The sequence below is a fragment of the Channa argus genome, chromosome 1, assembly GCF_033026475.1.
Source record: "Channa argus isolate prfri chromosome 1, Channa argus male v1.0, whole genome shotgun sequence".
In the NCBI taxonomy this organism is placed as follows: Eukaryota; Metazoa; Chordata; class Actinopteri; order Anabantiformes; family Channidae; genus Channa; species Channa argus.
Window position 1 is genome coordinate 46,678,322 of NC_090197.1, and position 16,163 is coordinate 46,694,484.

Below are 16,163 nucleotides of genomic sequence, written 5' to 3' on the forward strand. Positions count from 1 at the left end.
TTTTAAATTGTTTTTGGAAACCATGGACACCGTGTCCATGGTTTGCAAATTTAATTTTGATTAATCTTAGTCAGAAAATTAAAATTAATCTTTAGTCAGATTAATTTTGATTAATCTGACCAACAGTTTTTCATTTTGCCTCAATTTTTTCTCCTCCCTTTTCCATACCATTTTAAATTAGCTTTGGCCCAGAGAACATGGTAGTGTTTCTGGATCGTGTTCACATGTGGCTTCTTCTTTGTATGATACAACTTTAACTTACATTTGTGGATTGCACAGTAAACCATGTTCACAGACAGTAAATTCTGGAAATTCGTGAGCCCCAAGACTGTGGCGCAGGAAGGTAGAGTGGTTTCCACCAATCCCGCAGATTGGTGTGTTAGGTCTCCTTGAGCAAGACACTGAACCCCCAACTTAGTTGCTCCCGGTGAGTGTTGGCCAGCTGCATAGCAGCTCCCCCATCAATGTGTGAGTGCAAATGGGTGAATAAGTAGTGTAAAGCCCTTTGAGTGCCAATAGGTAATAAAGTGCTATATAAGTGCAGACCATTTACCATTTTACTGCATATCTGGGGATGGAGATGGACAGTTTTGGGCCGGGGCCAGGGACACACTCGACATGTGGTCGAGAAGAGCGGGGCGGGAATAGTTCTATATGTACCTGAATTAACCGTCCAGAGGTTCTCTGAAATTTTTCTTTTATACCCAGTCATGTTACTAACATCTTGCCAATTAACCTAATTAGTTGCCAAATGCTCCTCCGTTTGTTTTTGATTTGTGGCAGTTACTTTTCCAGCCTTTGTTGCTGCCATCAAATTCAAAATGAGCTAATATTTTCCATGGAATGGTAAAATATCTCAGTTCCAATATGTGATATGTTCTATGTTCTATTGTGAATGGGTTGATGAGATTTGCAAATTATTGTATTCTGTTTTTATTTCCATTTTACACATCGTCCCAAATTTTTTTTGGAATTTGGAATTGTAAACAGTTAACAACAATTAGGCTGAATTATGAAAAGTATTACAATTTACATAGAAACGTTCAACTAGAATTATAATGCATTGAAGCCTATTGGAGGAAATCTGCCTGAGTGGTGTTTTTCATACGATAGAAACAAAGCTTTGTGTACGTCCAACGCAATCAAATATAATTTGGTCAAAACCACTTTTGCAGTGCCAAATTTTGTAACTGCTCTTTATTCACACTTTAAATTTTGGGTTCATTAAGGAACCCTAGTGGTTGAACAGATTATTTAAGGTAAATCTGAATAGTTCTATATGCACCTGTATTAACCCGTAGGTAATTACTGTACATTTATAAAAAAGTGATATTATGTGAATACCACTAGGTTCGTTAATAACAAAATACAGGCAATGACTTGCTGGTAGAAATAAAATGTAATAAACCTAACCTTAATTAAATTGTGAACTGAGAATCTTCAAACTTATCTGACCACGTAATATTTCAGAATTCACAGTAAGAACTCACAGTATTTACAATATTTTTTTTGTGTTTTGATATTTTTCCATCTGTTGTACTTATATTATGAAACATCATCAGCACAGACACTTGAAGGCTTGGATTAACAGATCAAGTGTTATAAGGAATATTATCACCACACATGATGCCCATGGAGGGTGCCTACTGTAGTAATGTCTTTTTCAAATAAAATCTTTCATTAAAAATAGCATTTCTATTTTTGTAAAAACACAATTTATTATTGATATATTGTGTATTTATTGTGATGTATTGTGTATATTCAGATATGATTAAAGTCAGCAGTACAAACTTCACATATGTTAAAATGACTTCAAAACAAAGTTTAGCATTTATTAGCTGAAAAAAAGGGAGAATTACTTGCCAAAACAAAGGTGTTGAACACAAAGGCTTTGGAATAATACAGTTCTTCTAATTAAAGTAAATCACATTTGTGCAAACAATGTGCAACAGCAACAAAGCGAAACATTTGAATTCTTTGTGTGATGCAGTGAAGTTAGTTCTCTGTGTCCTAAGCGTGTCATCTTTCCCACATTACAAAGACTGCACAAACGTCCTGCAGAGGAGAAATTATTTAAAGCAGAACGGTCAACAATAATCTGCCAAGCTGGAACACAATAATTTTAAGCAGCATCAGTCAAGTGTTTTCTCACTTTATGATGTCAGGCAGATGGGGATCTTCGTATAAACCGTTGTGCAGGTACCCTAGAGATTCATCAAATGCCACCATCTTGACTCGCTCTGCATTTTGAGCACTCACTGCTACCTCATACATCTCAAAGAGAAAAGCAAAGAAGCTGTCTATATAAAACAAATTTTTTGGAGCAGACACTTAAATCAGTTACAGTTATGTGGAAAAATGCCTCAATTGACATAGTATGAATCTTTATGTGCCAATAATACCTCCTGAGTAAACTGAATAGGAGCTAAATGATCGTCCTTTGCGTGAAGGAAAAGTATGGGGCTTCTCATTTTCTTCAAACTGCACAACAACAAAACATGTTAAGTCATTGCATTTAACTGGTAATAACAATACTGATGACTTAATCAATGTTTGATACTCTGCGTTGGTTAACTTGTTAGTCTGTCATTAAAACTTACTTTTCTTGTGTAGGAAATTCAACTTTGCTATTAGCCCATGGCTCTGGGAATAAATATCCAGTTCCTGGGAATTTCCAGTAATACTTTAAACAGAAAGAAATAAAGCATGACATGGTTATGCATATGTAGCTACATGAAATTACCTATCAACTATCAGCCAAATATCACACGCGTTGAAGTAAATAAATTTACCCAAGTAAAGGGATTCGATATATGTGATATTCGAGCAGTGTTAAATGCACCCTCCAGGATCACACCATCAAAAACCTCACCTGTAGAGACAAGGAAACTGTCATCTTATTAAGATGTATGAATCATTTTCTTGTATTTTTATTTGACATATTTTAGTTGAAAAAAATCCTACCTTGCTTTATCAGTTTGACTGCAGCATTTGTAGATACTCTGTACAGAGATATGTCCCATACATTTTACTAATGACAGAACTACATTTTGTTGATGTGACTGTTAAATCATTTCTTTCGCAAGAACAACCATAAAAAGTAGCTAATATTGAAATGCCTGTGATTTCTTTACAGTTACACTTTAAACTTTATCTTATTATTTAAATTTTTAAAAAGATTTACACAAAATATTTTCTATAGTAGACATACATGTATTGAATTTGCTGTATCTGTATCCTTAGCATACAGTAATGGAAATATGTGAGACAATTGTTTGTGTAAATAATCCATATTTTGCAGAAAACATTGCTTCCGTCTTTTTGAGGCTATTCTGTCCTGTCCTTTTTTAAAGTAGTTTTTTTTAAGGTTTTGTAATGTAATAATTTGTTTTTCAATGTGGCACTCCTTTCATCATCTGTTATGGATATAAAAAGTGTCATTTATTGTCTTATTGTAAAAATGTTGCAGGGTACTTTCGTTACTGACCCAGTGCCAAGAGAGTGTCCCCAGATGACGACCAGGCTGTTTCCACTGCGTGCTTTGACCCAGTTGTACAGGTAGAGGGCATCAGTTGTCAGGCCAGCTTCAGTTGGCTCACCGGTGGAATCTCCAAACCCTGTAGGAGATTCTCATTTTAACTATCCTTACAGATCATAGAGCTGCTCTTCACCTCCACAAGGTGGCAGTCACCCAGAGGAAAACCAGTACTACCACCATCAACTAGATGCTGGCCTAAAGTTGAACTGCTCTCTTTTAACTGCATAACAACAAACATCTCATGAGGTACTGCATTATTTCATTATTCTACAGTGATCATGTGCCTTCAAGGAATTTTAAGTCAATTTGAGAAGGTTGTGTATTACAAATAATATGGAGGCAAAGATAAAAAGTCATAAATCTTCATTTGCACCAACCTCTGTAATCTGGCACCAGGACGTGGTAACCAAGCGTACTCAATACCTGTTGACAAACAATGCATATTTGTCATCACAGTGAATACTGAGACTTTTACATCTTCACTAAGCAAGCAAAAGATGAATATGCTTGTGCTGGTGATCACTCACTTTTGCCACTCCTACCCGATGAGGCGCTGCCCTGTTGGAACGAATCGCCATCCACAGAAGTGCCAATGAATACATGTTTTTTTTTAAAAAAAGGACAATTATGTCTAGTGGTGTGAAAATACCACTCTTTGCTTCTTCAGGAGTATAATAAAAATGCATTATTTATCATACCTTGTGCCTGTGTTCCCATGAAGATATATGAAAACGGGATTTCCATCGCTTAAGGTGTTCTGGTACCATGACAAGTCCTTCCCTTGTGCCTCTTTCCACTGACTTGCGGGGACAGTGTGCCTTGAAGTTCAAAATAATGCATCCACTCAGAAACAGAACTGATAATTTAAACACATTAAAACACAGGTTCTGTCCCTTTTTGTTAGCCCTGATTTATATATATGCTAGGAAAGGGGAAATAAAGTCGAACTTGGCTTATACTCACCATACGCCAAGGGAGATCCCATCCTCTGATGTTAAGTACATGTTGATGGTGTGATTAAGGGAGAATTCAGCAGGTCGACTGAGGTCAACAAAGAACGGCAGCCTGACTACAAACAGAAAAAAAGGAGTGGGTCATCTTCTGTGGGAAACTTGAAGATTTACAGTTCTTCCAAAAGGCAGACAGGATAACCACTTACTTCTGTACGTGTAAACAAGGTGCTGGATCAATTCTTGAGGAACATTCTGTGAGAAAGACACCAAAATGAAGACAATAAAGAGCACCAATAAGGCTCTTTTTAGCCTCCATGGGGACCTGAGAACAGACAGAGAAAGATAAAACCAAAGTGGCTGCTGACTATCTAACAATTATGTTACATATACTCTGTCAGTAAAGGCCAAAGACCAACCATGGAGCCTTGTACAATATCCAGGTAGCCTCCAAGTATCTGAAATATTAAGTGTATTGTAACATTTAAACAAGGCTAAAAAGGAACACACCACACTAGACTGATTAGCAGAGTTTAGCCAAATTATCATCACTTCTCAAACCCTTAGATACCAGCTGGCTTTGAAAGGAACTGAAGAAGTGGTGTACATGGGAATATATAGTACACTCAGGTCTATTGTTATGAACAGAGCTGTTCCACACAGTGTCCCACCAGTCTGTGGTTGCAGCATTAATATGGAAACATTACTATGGAAGCAAAGAACTGAACAATCTAATCAAGAAGAGAGGCTGTCTTTGGAGTCAGACTTGACTCCCCGGAGGCAACGGCATAAAAGAGGATGCTATTTAGACTGTTGGACAATGCATCGCACCCCTCTCCATTAACACTCTAATCAGGCAGAAGAGCACTTTTAGAGGAAGACTGATTTCCCCACACTGCTCCAGGGAAACATACAGGTGGGCAGGTGTTTGAGCAGTCATCAGACTGTCGCCTCATCTGTCCAGTGAGCAATTTTACTCTAATACTTTTTTAAATATCTGTCCAAAAGCTCATAACAGATTTTAAATGAATTGCACAACCACAGTGTGATAAAGGTCCAACCTTTGGTTCACTGTGTAAAAAGAAATACTTCATGTTTGGCAAATTATGCTGTGGTAATTAAAATATTTGTCATATAGTAGAACATATACTTACGTTAGTAAGTAACGTTAGCAAATACGCTAGTATAAAATGCTTTAAGCAATAAAATACAGTGATATTTGTATTGATCTCAAAGTTTGGGGTGTTCAGTCTTGCTGTTGTTGAATTATTTCCTACATCCGCAGCCAGGTAAAGTCTGGTTTCAGGTCGGGGTAGAGGAGATTGCTCAGTGCTCACCCACATTTCTTGGACGTTGTGCTGGGGGGGACACTGGATAAGGTCCGACTAATGTACGGGAAGTTCGACTGACACGGACAGCTTTAGTTACAAGCTAGGTTGAAATCCATTTTGTGGATTTTGATACCTTGGCTTGAAATCATAATGCAACCATTTGGCTAATGATCTTCAAACAGTTGTGTAAATGTCGACCCAGAGAGGGAGCCTTCAGGGCCCCGTTAACCACTCAGTATTAACCTCAAACCTGCACCTTGTAATGTGTTGGGACAAAACTCACGGTGTGCCCTCTTTCCGCCTGTCATCAGTACGCGGGGCTCCTCTGGCTGTGAAGGATGGATCACCCTGTTTAACCCCTCTTCTCTGCATTGTGCTGCGTCTGGGTTTCTTTTAGTAAAATACACCTAAATACACACACAGTGCAAAGCGCCGCCTAATCAGTAATAGACGGTTTCCGTTTTGTTGGCCATGGAAAAAAGTTTGATCAAAGTACGTTAAAGGCGGAGACGGGGAGGCACTTGGAGTCATTAAGGTAGCAATGCTTTCCATAAACATGTTTTTTGCAGTGTACAGTCCATTAGACCTGACGCCACCTTAAATGAAGCACAGCCTAGGCTATCATCGTAAACCAGCCTTAAAACAACTAGGTTGACCAAAGTGCTGTGTTAAAAATATAAAGTATAGAATAACATAAAAGGTGTAAAACACAAACAGCACTCTTGCAATTCAAAGACCCAAGTTTTATTTCACAAATTATATTATCAATGTACATATGCATATACACATAAGAGGCCTTCATTGTGGTACTGTTGTAATTATGCTATACATAATTATACATTTTATTTAATAAAACATTACATTTTAATAACGTTTCTTGGCTGCAATCTTATTATCTGTCCAAAATAAAATCATTGTGCAATAGTTCAGGAACCAAACACAATCCAATCTATAGATACCTTTATAGATATAATTTCTGTGCCTTGGTCCCACAGATTTAATTAGCAGTTCAATGACCATTTCACACATGCAATAAATATGGAGAATCTTTAATGCCAGACATTAATACATGCCCTTTATGTACAAGCATGTCACCCTGGGTAATTCATTTCAGCAGGCCAATATATCTAACATGAAAATAATATTTTCTATCTTCTTTACGATAAAGTATTACTTTTTCTAAAATAAAATCTAATGTCCAGGTCAGCACCATGTTGTGAGCATATACTGAGCACTGAGCACTGAGCATCTGGAAGATTTTTCCATTAGAGGGACCAATATGTTACATATTTCTTGCAGCAATAACAGCTGTGTTGCGTTTGGATTAAATAGCAATTTAGCAGAACTGTGTGAGAGGTCAACATAGTGATTCATGCATCAAGACTGAAATTCTTCTATCTCAAAAAATAATAACATTCAATTCAAAATTTAGATTTTGCACTTACCATTTCACATCCAAATTGCAAAAAAACACCTACACATTTTTGTATCTTTTGTTGGTTTGATTCAATGAAATGTTTATAAATGGATTGAAAACACAAGAAATTAGTAATAACTGCCTACATAGATAATCAGTTTAAAAGCATCTGTACTTACATTTCTGGAATATCAGTAGATCAGTAGAAAGCTCCAAATTTGTCAGGCAGTTATTGCTAAAAGTAAAGTTTAACATGCAGATTTGTTTGGATCATTATTCTGTGCTTAAATGTGTTTAAAATAGAATAGTTTGTCTTTTGTGTGATACTTTTACAACAATTTTATTGGATAAAACCAACAAAATATAATAAATACAAAAGTGTGTAGGTGTTTTCAAACATGTATATATGTAAACAAAATAAGAGTCAGATGGAATGGAATCAAAATACTTTGATATGAAAAAGACCCTTGAAAAAGACAAAAACCATCAGGGTTATACAGACAGAGTTTTTGGCTTATCCCGAGAGTTCAGGATCATTGTCCACATGTTGATTTGGCACAGTTTTATTTTTACCTATACAGAGTAAAATCTAGAAATTCACTGTTCACTGTACTGAATACATGCTAAATGTATTCTTAAGGAATTTCAGGGAGGAAATTACTACTTAGGACCAAAGATAACCCCATAATAACGAAATTAAAGAAAAAGTTCTGCACATGAGCATTTCAAGGACTGTGTGGCTGTACAAGAGAATCAACAGAGAGAATGCAGGCTGCAGTGGAACACTCTGGCAGCTTGAGTGTCAGGTACACACCAAAGGTCAGCTAAAAATCCACAAAATAACAGGCAGAGTGATTGTTCTCTTCATGCACATGCACTTTAACACACCCACCACTGCCACACACACACACACACACACACACACAGATTCATATTTCTATTCTTTTTAAGACTTTTATTTAAAAAAATCCCAAACCCAAACTCAATTCTAACCCTAAACAGGTCTTCCAAACGCATTAGGCCAAGTGTCCTCACTTCACCAAAGATCTTGATTTGGTTAAGAAAAAACATTTTGTTGGCTCTAACCAAGTGACAAATACAAGTATGCACGATACTCACAATCTCTCTCTCTCTCTCACACACACAAACACACTTAAGATCTACAACAAGAAGCAGTAATTGTTTTTGACTGACCTTCCCAGTGCAGTAGGCAGACAGGGACATTAGGGGCTCATTTGTTTTGGTCCCTGTGTCCTGGTCTATTCCTATCATCTGGCACCTTCCACATTGGCCTATAACCTTTTGGTTAATCATAGAGGGAGCACATTCATTTTGAGGAAATCTACTTTTAATTTATCTGAAGATTTCATTATTTATCTCAAAGTGTCAGCTCACCACGAATTGAGTGTTGCCAATAATCAAGTGTGACCAATTATCCTCCTCAAATGGTTCTACTCCAGCGATGACTAAATTGGCTCGGAAGCGGCTAATGATATTCTGTGTGTCAAGGAGCTGATCGCCCTCAGAATAGTCCTGCCTGAGAAAAAGGAATGTGGAAATTGCCATGTTATTTTGCCATGCTACGTAAATTATCTACTGTAATGTAAATGTATGGGCATTGGCACATCCTGATGTTTTTCACTGGAGCACTGCATATTTTGAATAACACATAATGTCTTCAAACCTGCTGCTCATTAATTTCTGAATGAGCTCCACACTGGCACGGTTGATCATGAGAAACTGAGCTTCATTCACCAGGGAGAGGGATGTGGAGGTGGCAGCTAGATAGGAAAGACTTTATTTTAGTGATTTTTTCAAATTGAGGAAAACATTTGGATGTCTGCTCTAAACAACACGTATACTCAATTGTTCTATACGTCATTTAACATAGCCTGACATTTATACTCAACATCTGAGCAGACGTGCAGCTCAAAATATATCTACAATTCAGAGAAAAATGGGCAGATTACATTCAGCTGAGAATGATTTTGTAATACAATCAAAAGCTTCCAAACAGATGTTTTGTAAGATATAAATATATATCATCAATAAAAATCATTTTAAAATGAAATTATATAGTACTCTTTATAAAAAATATATAATTAATTATATTGATTCAACAATATTATGCCACAGAACAGTGCTGCTCCTTAAGGCAACATCAACAGAAAATGCATAGTATTAGTGCAGATATCAAAGATACATTAGGGGCATAGTTACACATGGCTGTGTTACCAGTGAGATACGATCTAATGAAAAGTGTTCAGAAATGTTCAGAAACTTCTAATCATGTAGCCAAAGAACATTCAAACACGTGTGCTTAGTTGGCTATGCAACTAGTCCATGCTGTTTATGGGTTCGCATAATTTCTTCCATTTTGGATGTGGTTCAGAGTTGCTTAAATACATGGATTTGTTAGCTCCATGTCAAAGCAAATCCCTTATCGAATACATCATTTACTTTATCTGTTTAACTAACCTCTTTCTGACATGGTAGACAAACAGATAATCCTTTACCTTCTCGTGTGTAAAGAACATGGTGGACCAACAACAGCAAAAAAAATTAAAAATCAATTTAATTTGACTCCTTGACAAAAAACAAAAAACAATTGAAGGGGAAATAGAAAATAATAGATTAAATAAGTATTCACCCCCTAAGTATTCAGCTAATTGGAACATGTTCCGCACGTTCTGCTTTGGTGACCCCTGGGACAAGCTGAAAGCTAAGCTAAGTACAAGGTCTCCACTAGGACTTTTTTTTTTAGCTTCAAGCCAACTGAGCAACTGGGAAAAACAAGTATTTTAAACCTTATTAACCTTGATGCTGTTAAAAATATGAATGTACAAGTCTAGTTCAGATTTGTTTAACACATTTTAAATGTTAAAAAATGATGGCTATTTAAAATGTAATATTAAAAAAATGTAATGTAAGGTAAAATTAAATTTAAGAAACTCTATTTTAGAGAAATACTGATTTTAACTGCTATATGAAAAGACAGGTGCTAAATCCATAATAATATGTCATCATTTATTAGGTGATATTGATATATTTTGTATCGACAATATTTTATTAACTAAAACTAGTGGAAAAATGACCAGTTTTACACCAGTTTACAGTTTTTTTGTATATAAATAAGTACTGCTGTAAATACAAAAATGAATATTTCGGTTGGTTGGTTGTGTATACTATTGTATAAATACTATATAAATATACTATTATTCCCTTACTATTTTTAAACTACTTTAAACATTCTTCCACTGCTTTTAACTATTTTACCAAAAAATAATACATCTGAGCTTTTTTAACCATCTAGTCATATTTTTTAGCTAATGCTTACAACTTCAATGCTTGCTTGTTATTCATTTCTATGTGCCCCAACAGGCAGTGAGGTTTTTTTGGCTGATCCTGTAAGAAGACATTTTTTAGTCATAGGTTCCTTTTTTATACTTGTTGAGTTACCATTTTTCTGCCTGCCTGGTTGGAAATCACCCATATATACATTATATCACTTATCCTCAGTCTGAATATCACATTGTCCTTTACATATTAAACCTCTGCTTTTAAATAGAGTAACTTGTGAAGGAGAAAAATATGACATTTCCAGATTCCACATTACTAGTAGCAAGGAATGTAAGGTCACAGCCATCACAAAATGACTGAGAGCTTATGCAGCGATTATATGAAAAGCTGTTATTGTGCCTAACAGTGAAGTGAAAAATGTTCAGTATTTTAATAAAAAATCCAGCCTGTTATTTCAAACTGCAGAATTATCTGTTAGCTCCCGCGGCCTGGTCAAAGCCAAAGATTTTATGAAGGCTGCAGATGGTTTTTACATGGACACTGCAGGAACAGTAAGTCAGGTAAGTCAGCTGACACTGTGCATTCAAGGCTTTTATTGATTATTACTAATGCTCTATATTTGACATGCATTTAGAATTTCTGGTTTAGATTCATGACATATGACAGAGGTGTAGAATCTGATTTGGATGGTAAATGTGTCTCATTATATGTTTTCATAAAAATAAATTAAACAGACATACAGAGAAGCTCTTTTCATGATCCTGTGTAGCAGATCAACAAAACTTAAAACCTAAACCAGACTTGAACAGAAATGAACCTCGGCTCATTTACAACGCATTTAATTTGAATTTTTGCATTATCAAAATATATATCTCAAAATATACCACAAACTGTGTGTGTGTGTATATATATATATATATATATATATACACACACACACACACAGTTTGTGGTATATTTTGAAAATGTGCAAGACTGCCCTTAACTTGTTCAAGAATCAAACAGCATGACATTAGGTTTTATGCTAACGTTAACTGTGTAAGGTGGCTTCTGTAACACAATGCAAGGATCTGTGTGGCACATACAGATTTACTTTAAAACAGTGATTTAATGGGTTTCCAGCAGCTGCATCATATCCAAGTAGTGAAATTGTCTGTATATATATTATTATGACATTGTGGGAAAGTGTTTTCTACACCGATGCTGGGCATGCATCATGAATTTTTAGTAAATGGTACACTTCTCTATAAATCTAGGAAAAGACAAAAGAAATCAGGCAAAACAGGCAAAATGCTTTTATACATAGATACCTTGGTCAGGCCTCTTCTTCATTTCTCGGGTGAAATCAGGACTTTGTCTTATCAGGCGGCATGGCTGTCCAAGGAAGTCTGAAAGCCACAATGCTGCTTCATCCCCACAGTCAACAGTCTCCACCCTGGGAGAAAACAGAGGATTATATACAGGAGGCCCTGAGGGAAATCTACAGAGTCTGATGCTGCTTTCTATGATGCCATAGAAATGGCAAATAAGAGGAGTTTAACATACAATTGAGGCCATATGATGCTATTCACCATAGAAAGGTGGTGTAAGCAACAATGGTGTAAGAGAATGCAGTGATATGAACGAAAAATATAGAACAAATGATACATGCCACAGTATTTCCTGTAGCTGCTGCTTTCAGATGTTTTAACATTGCCAGCTCACCTGTCACTGCAAACTTTACTCTGACACACCTGATAGCTTGTGTGCGTTTGACTGTTGTTTTCCAAGGGAACTGAAATGGTATCCATCCCTGCAGGGCAATGGAAAAATATTCTTGAATAAAGAGAGTTTATAGCACAAAATCCAACTGATTGAAATTTATCTTGGTTAAGCAATATATTTATTTTCATAAGCCACTGACTGACTGTCTGACCTGATGCCTGCAGGACCAATTGGTTTGAGGGCAGGTGGACCCGTGGGCGAATGAGGCATAAACGCGGCTCTCTCTTCTGAGTCATGCACACGCCGTTTCCATTCACCACCATCCAGCCTCTGTCATACAGTAAACCCAATGGTCCCACTGGCCAGTCGTGGACCTGCATGAAGAACAGCACAGAGTGAAATGAATACAGAAATGGTAAGAAATAGAGGAGAGAGTCTTAAGCTGTGCTCAAACCTCAAATGCTCCACATGATTTTATGGGATATATGTAGATGTTGGTGAGCATATAAGCTTCCCCATGGCTGTTTGAGTCTCTGGGTCCAAATCCTTTCAGTGATGCTACTTTATGCTTCTCCTTCTCCTCTACTTTATACGTTTCTCCACTAGTAATTACAATTGGAGGAGCTCCATTTGAGGCATCGGCTGCTGCTGTGGCTGTTTTTAGCCTCTCCAGTCTCACTTGGTCTACTGTGACTGGTTTCTCTACGAAGCACTTGACAACAAAGTTCAGGAACTTTTGACAGTCTTCAAATGTTGACATGTAGCCAAATGACACGCGAACAGATCCGGTCGGCTGGCCGTCCACCAGGTCGATGCTGTCTCCGCAGACGTGGCCAGCCTTCAAGAGAAAAATAAAGTGTTATTCTACCTACATACACATTTAAATGTCATTGTTTAACCTCTCACCTGCAGGTTTCTCCTGATCTGCTGATTGCTGATCACAAGGAAGGACTGACAGGCCCCTATGTTGCAGAAGCAGCCCGTACGGATGTGAATATTGTACAAACTAGCCATTCTGTCCACCTGAGGGCAATAGAGGAATTGGTAAACTACCAGTGCTGCTTATGCAGAAACATAAAGCATATTGAATATATTTTATAAAACAGAAATAAAGCCTATTTGTTAGTGCACCTGAGAATACCCAATTATCTGCCCGCGAGAATCCATGAGGTTGAAGTTTAGGATTGCGCCCTGTGTGCTCGGACTCTCAAACTGGCCTTCAGTGTATATCTGAGCCACTGGTCGTCTGTTGCCATGGCAAAGACTTGACAGCAGCATGTAAGTGTAGCGTGCCAAGCCGAATGTGTGCAGTTGGATGTTGTGCATCCCCCCTTAAGGCAAAGAGGGATGAAGACAGAGGTGCTGTTCATGTTAGCCTGAAGCATACATTTACAACCCTGATATTAAACGAGGGTTTTAATATTTCTCCAACATGAATCATCATGTGCTCCTACTGTAGTACCTGTGATCCTGTAAAGAGCTTCAAAACTGTGATTCAGAGCAATGATGTCCAAGAAAGAGACCGTCCCATCTTCAAATCTGTATCATTGAGAAAAAAAATTGCATTTTAAATACAGATAGAGGAGATTTAGAGCAACTGTGAGCTCTCAGAAAAATATCTAGGATTTGGCAGGCTTGTACAGTACCGTACCTGTCAGAAATGTTTGCCGCCTGCACATAATAATCATCTCCAGAAAGGTAAGCTGCTGCTGTGCCTCCTCCAAAATAGGTCTTTTTTAGTACGCCTGCTGTGTTGTTGCGGACAAGAAGGGCTCCCAGCCCTGTAGGGAAGCCAAACATCTTATAGAAAGAGATGGGAATGAAATCAGCAGGGCAGTCCTGTAGATTTAGAGGGGAACAGCTGACATGCGAAGCAGCATCGAGCAGCACAAACCAGCGGCCTTGGTGGTCACATGCTGGGAAAAGACGTCTCGCTCGAATGCCTATCACATGGCTAAGGGGATATTTTCTTCCTGAGAAGTTGCTTTGTGCTGGATAGCAGAAGAGGTGCGGTGTCTGGCAAGTAGCATCTTCACCTTGAGCCTCATCCTTTGCCCTGCTTTCCACCTCCTGTGGGGAGACGGGTAGGGTAACTACCCCTTGGGCAGAAGTCAGTCCTCGTATGCCAACTACAGAGGTATGGCTGTCAGTGAGGTAGCAGAAGTGACTCCCTGCTTTGCTCTCAGTCTGTGGCCTCCAGGGAAAGCTTTGAGCCACTAATTTGAGAGCGGCCGTACAACCAGAAGTGAAAATCACAGAGTACTCCTCAGGGGTGGTGTTAAAATGCTGCAATACCCTGTAAAGAAAATGTTCTGTTTTTTACTCATTTTAAGCAGCAAAGTATCATCCAGTGAGTCTCAGGGGCCCTTTACGAAGGCTTCTAAGAGCATGAATAGACCTTACCTGTACCTAACCCTCTCCACAGTGTCATGTGTCAATCTACTGCTGGGACTATGGCTGTGAGGATTTCCTATTGGAAAATAACAATACTTAAGTGCTTGAATTCTATGGCTAAATTGGCTTTTTAATCACGACTTCTCTCACCGTAAACATTCCTTGAAATGTCCTCGCAGTAGTCTCTGACCATAGACTCCGGGTACAGAGTAGTTGCTGCGTGATCCAGATATGTTATATCTGTTTACAATAGCACAGCAGCCATAAACCGTCAGCCAGCTAATATCCTCTCCCTGCTAACCAGTACATGACTGAACACAATGTTTGATTTACCTTTAATCCGCGAAAACTCCCGCTCGATCAAGTCCCGTAACTTTCCCTCATAACCGTAGTGACTCCACAGCTGCTGGAAGGTTTCAAAAGTGCAAAGTTTTTGGAAATCCATCGATCGCCCTCCGGTCAAGACCTTTACAGAGCTTAGCGTGGGGCTGCTGTTAAACATTTCAACACACACAAGCGGTGTTTTGAACTCACTGACTGTTACTGGGTCCAAGTCCGGTCATTAGCAGCAGACCTTAACTAAAGTTGGTGCTCGCGCATATCGGCCCGAGACTGTTTACAGTCCTGTAAGGCGCCATTTTGTCATATGACAAGTTATAACACAATGTTGAGTTTATGAGGAAGTGGACACTGAGCCAAGAAATCCCAAGCAAATCTTTTCCCCCTTAAACCACACATTAACGTTTTCTTTCTTTCTAATCGTTTTACTCCTGAGATACTGCAAACAACACCTAGAATTATTTCAAAATGTCATTATTATTTTTTTAAGAAAAAATAAAAATATTACTTAGTTAAGTTATGATTAACTATTAACTATTAATTAACTGTTATTTCTTACAGTATATACCATAAAGTTTTGTATATTGAAAAATACGTATTTTATATATATATATGGAGGAAAAGTTTTACTATAAAAGTTTTAACATACCCAATCTAAGCACAAATTATGAGGAAACAACATGTAAATATTGTATTTTTTTTTCTTTCATTGCCACATAGTCAAAGTACTGGTCACACCTCAAACCCTCAAGGGTTTTTATGCCAACAAGTGTATAATCTGCTCTTTGTTTAATAACTGTGACTAATTATTCCAAGAGGATTTTAAAAATGTATTGATTTTTAGTGTTCATCCCTGTTTCCTATCCTACACCAAAGTTTTAAGGACTTTAGAAAAATGCAAATATTGAATTACCTTCGCTTTTTCTCATTACGGCACTTTGGTCTTTAACGATGCTGTGTATAATGTTGATAAATAAAACAACCTGCTTCAAATACCTGTACCTAACTGTAACGAAATCGTTATAACTGATTACTGATGCGTTGTAACTGATTACACCAACACGTCTCTGTAATCACTCCACAGTAATCACATTACATATAATCCTTGACTCCTTAATCTCATTGACACACAATTTACATAAAGGAGAGGAAATTAATCACAAGTGATTGGCATGAAATGCCTGACCATC

The 16,163-nt window shown here is 37.6% G+C and overlaps 2 protein-coding genes across 4 annotated transcripts; both read right to left on the reverse strand.

Moving 5' to 3' along the window:
* Positions 1 to 1,807: 1,807 nt before the first annotated feature.
* On the reverse strand, positions 1,808 to 6,290 carry si:ch211-117n7.7 (Monoacylglycerol lipase ABHD12-like). 3 transcript variants are annotated; one of them, XM_067527151.1, is made up of 14 exons: positions 6,103 to 6,290; positions 4,908 to 4,946; positions 4,698 to 4,813; positions 4,502 to 4,607; positions 4,237 to 4,356; positions 4,066 to 4,096; positions 3,916 to 3,961; positions 3,488 to 3,617; positions 2,965 to 3,002; positions 2,793 to 2,872; positions 2,601 to 2,683; positions 2,403 to 2,481; positions 2,153 to 2,274; positions 1,808 to 2,055 (listed from the first exon to the last, which is right to left on the reverse strand). In XM_067527151.1, exons 1-14 carry the CDS (start codon positions 6,189 to 6,191, stop codon positions 2,034 to 2,036), a joined length of 1,101 nt encoding a protein of 366 aa, XP_067383252.1. In that variant the 5' UTR covers positions 6,192 to 6,290; the 3' UTR covers positions 1,808 to 2,033. The 3 variants fall into 3 exon arrangements, with proteins under 3 accessions (XP_067383252.1, XP_067383272.1, XP_067383262.1); XM_067527171.1 differs by lacking the exon at positions 4,908 to 4,946 and having other exon boundaries at positions 6,103 to 6,288; XM_067527161.1 differs by lacking the exons at positions 4,908 to 4,946; positions 6,103 to 6,290 and adding an exon at positions 5,643 to 6,033 and having other exon boundaries at positions 4,698 to 4,743.
* A 257-nt stretch (positions 6,291 to 6,547) lies between these two features.
* Positions 6,548 to 15,291, reverse strand: mocos (molybdenum cofactor sulfurase). The gene is made up of 15 exons (XM_067527137.1): positions 14,968 to 15,291; positions 14,785 to 14,874; positions 14,644 to 14,710; positions 13,892 to 14,536; positions 13,703 to 13,779; positions 13,372 to 13,571; positions 13,147 to 13,263; positions 12,695 to 13,078; positions 12,452 to 12,614; positions 12,241 to 12,328; positions 11,847 to 11,971; positions 8,921 to 9,017; positions 8,632 to 8,773; positions 8,431 to 8,535; positions 6,548 to 8,060 (listed from the first exon to the last, which is right to left on the reverse strand). Exons 1-15 carry the CDS (start codon positions 15,134 to 15,136, stop codon positions 7,962 to 7,964), a joined length of 2,568 nt encoding a protein of 855 aa, XP_067383238.1. The 5' UTR covers positions 15,137 to 15,291; the 3' UTR covers positions 6,548 to 7,961.
* Between the last annotated feature and the right edge of the window lie 872 nt (positions 15,292 to 16,163).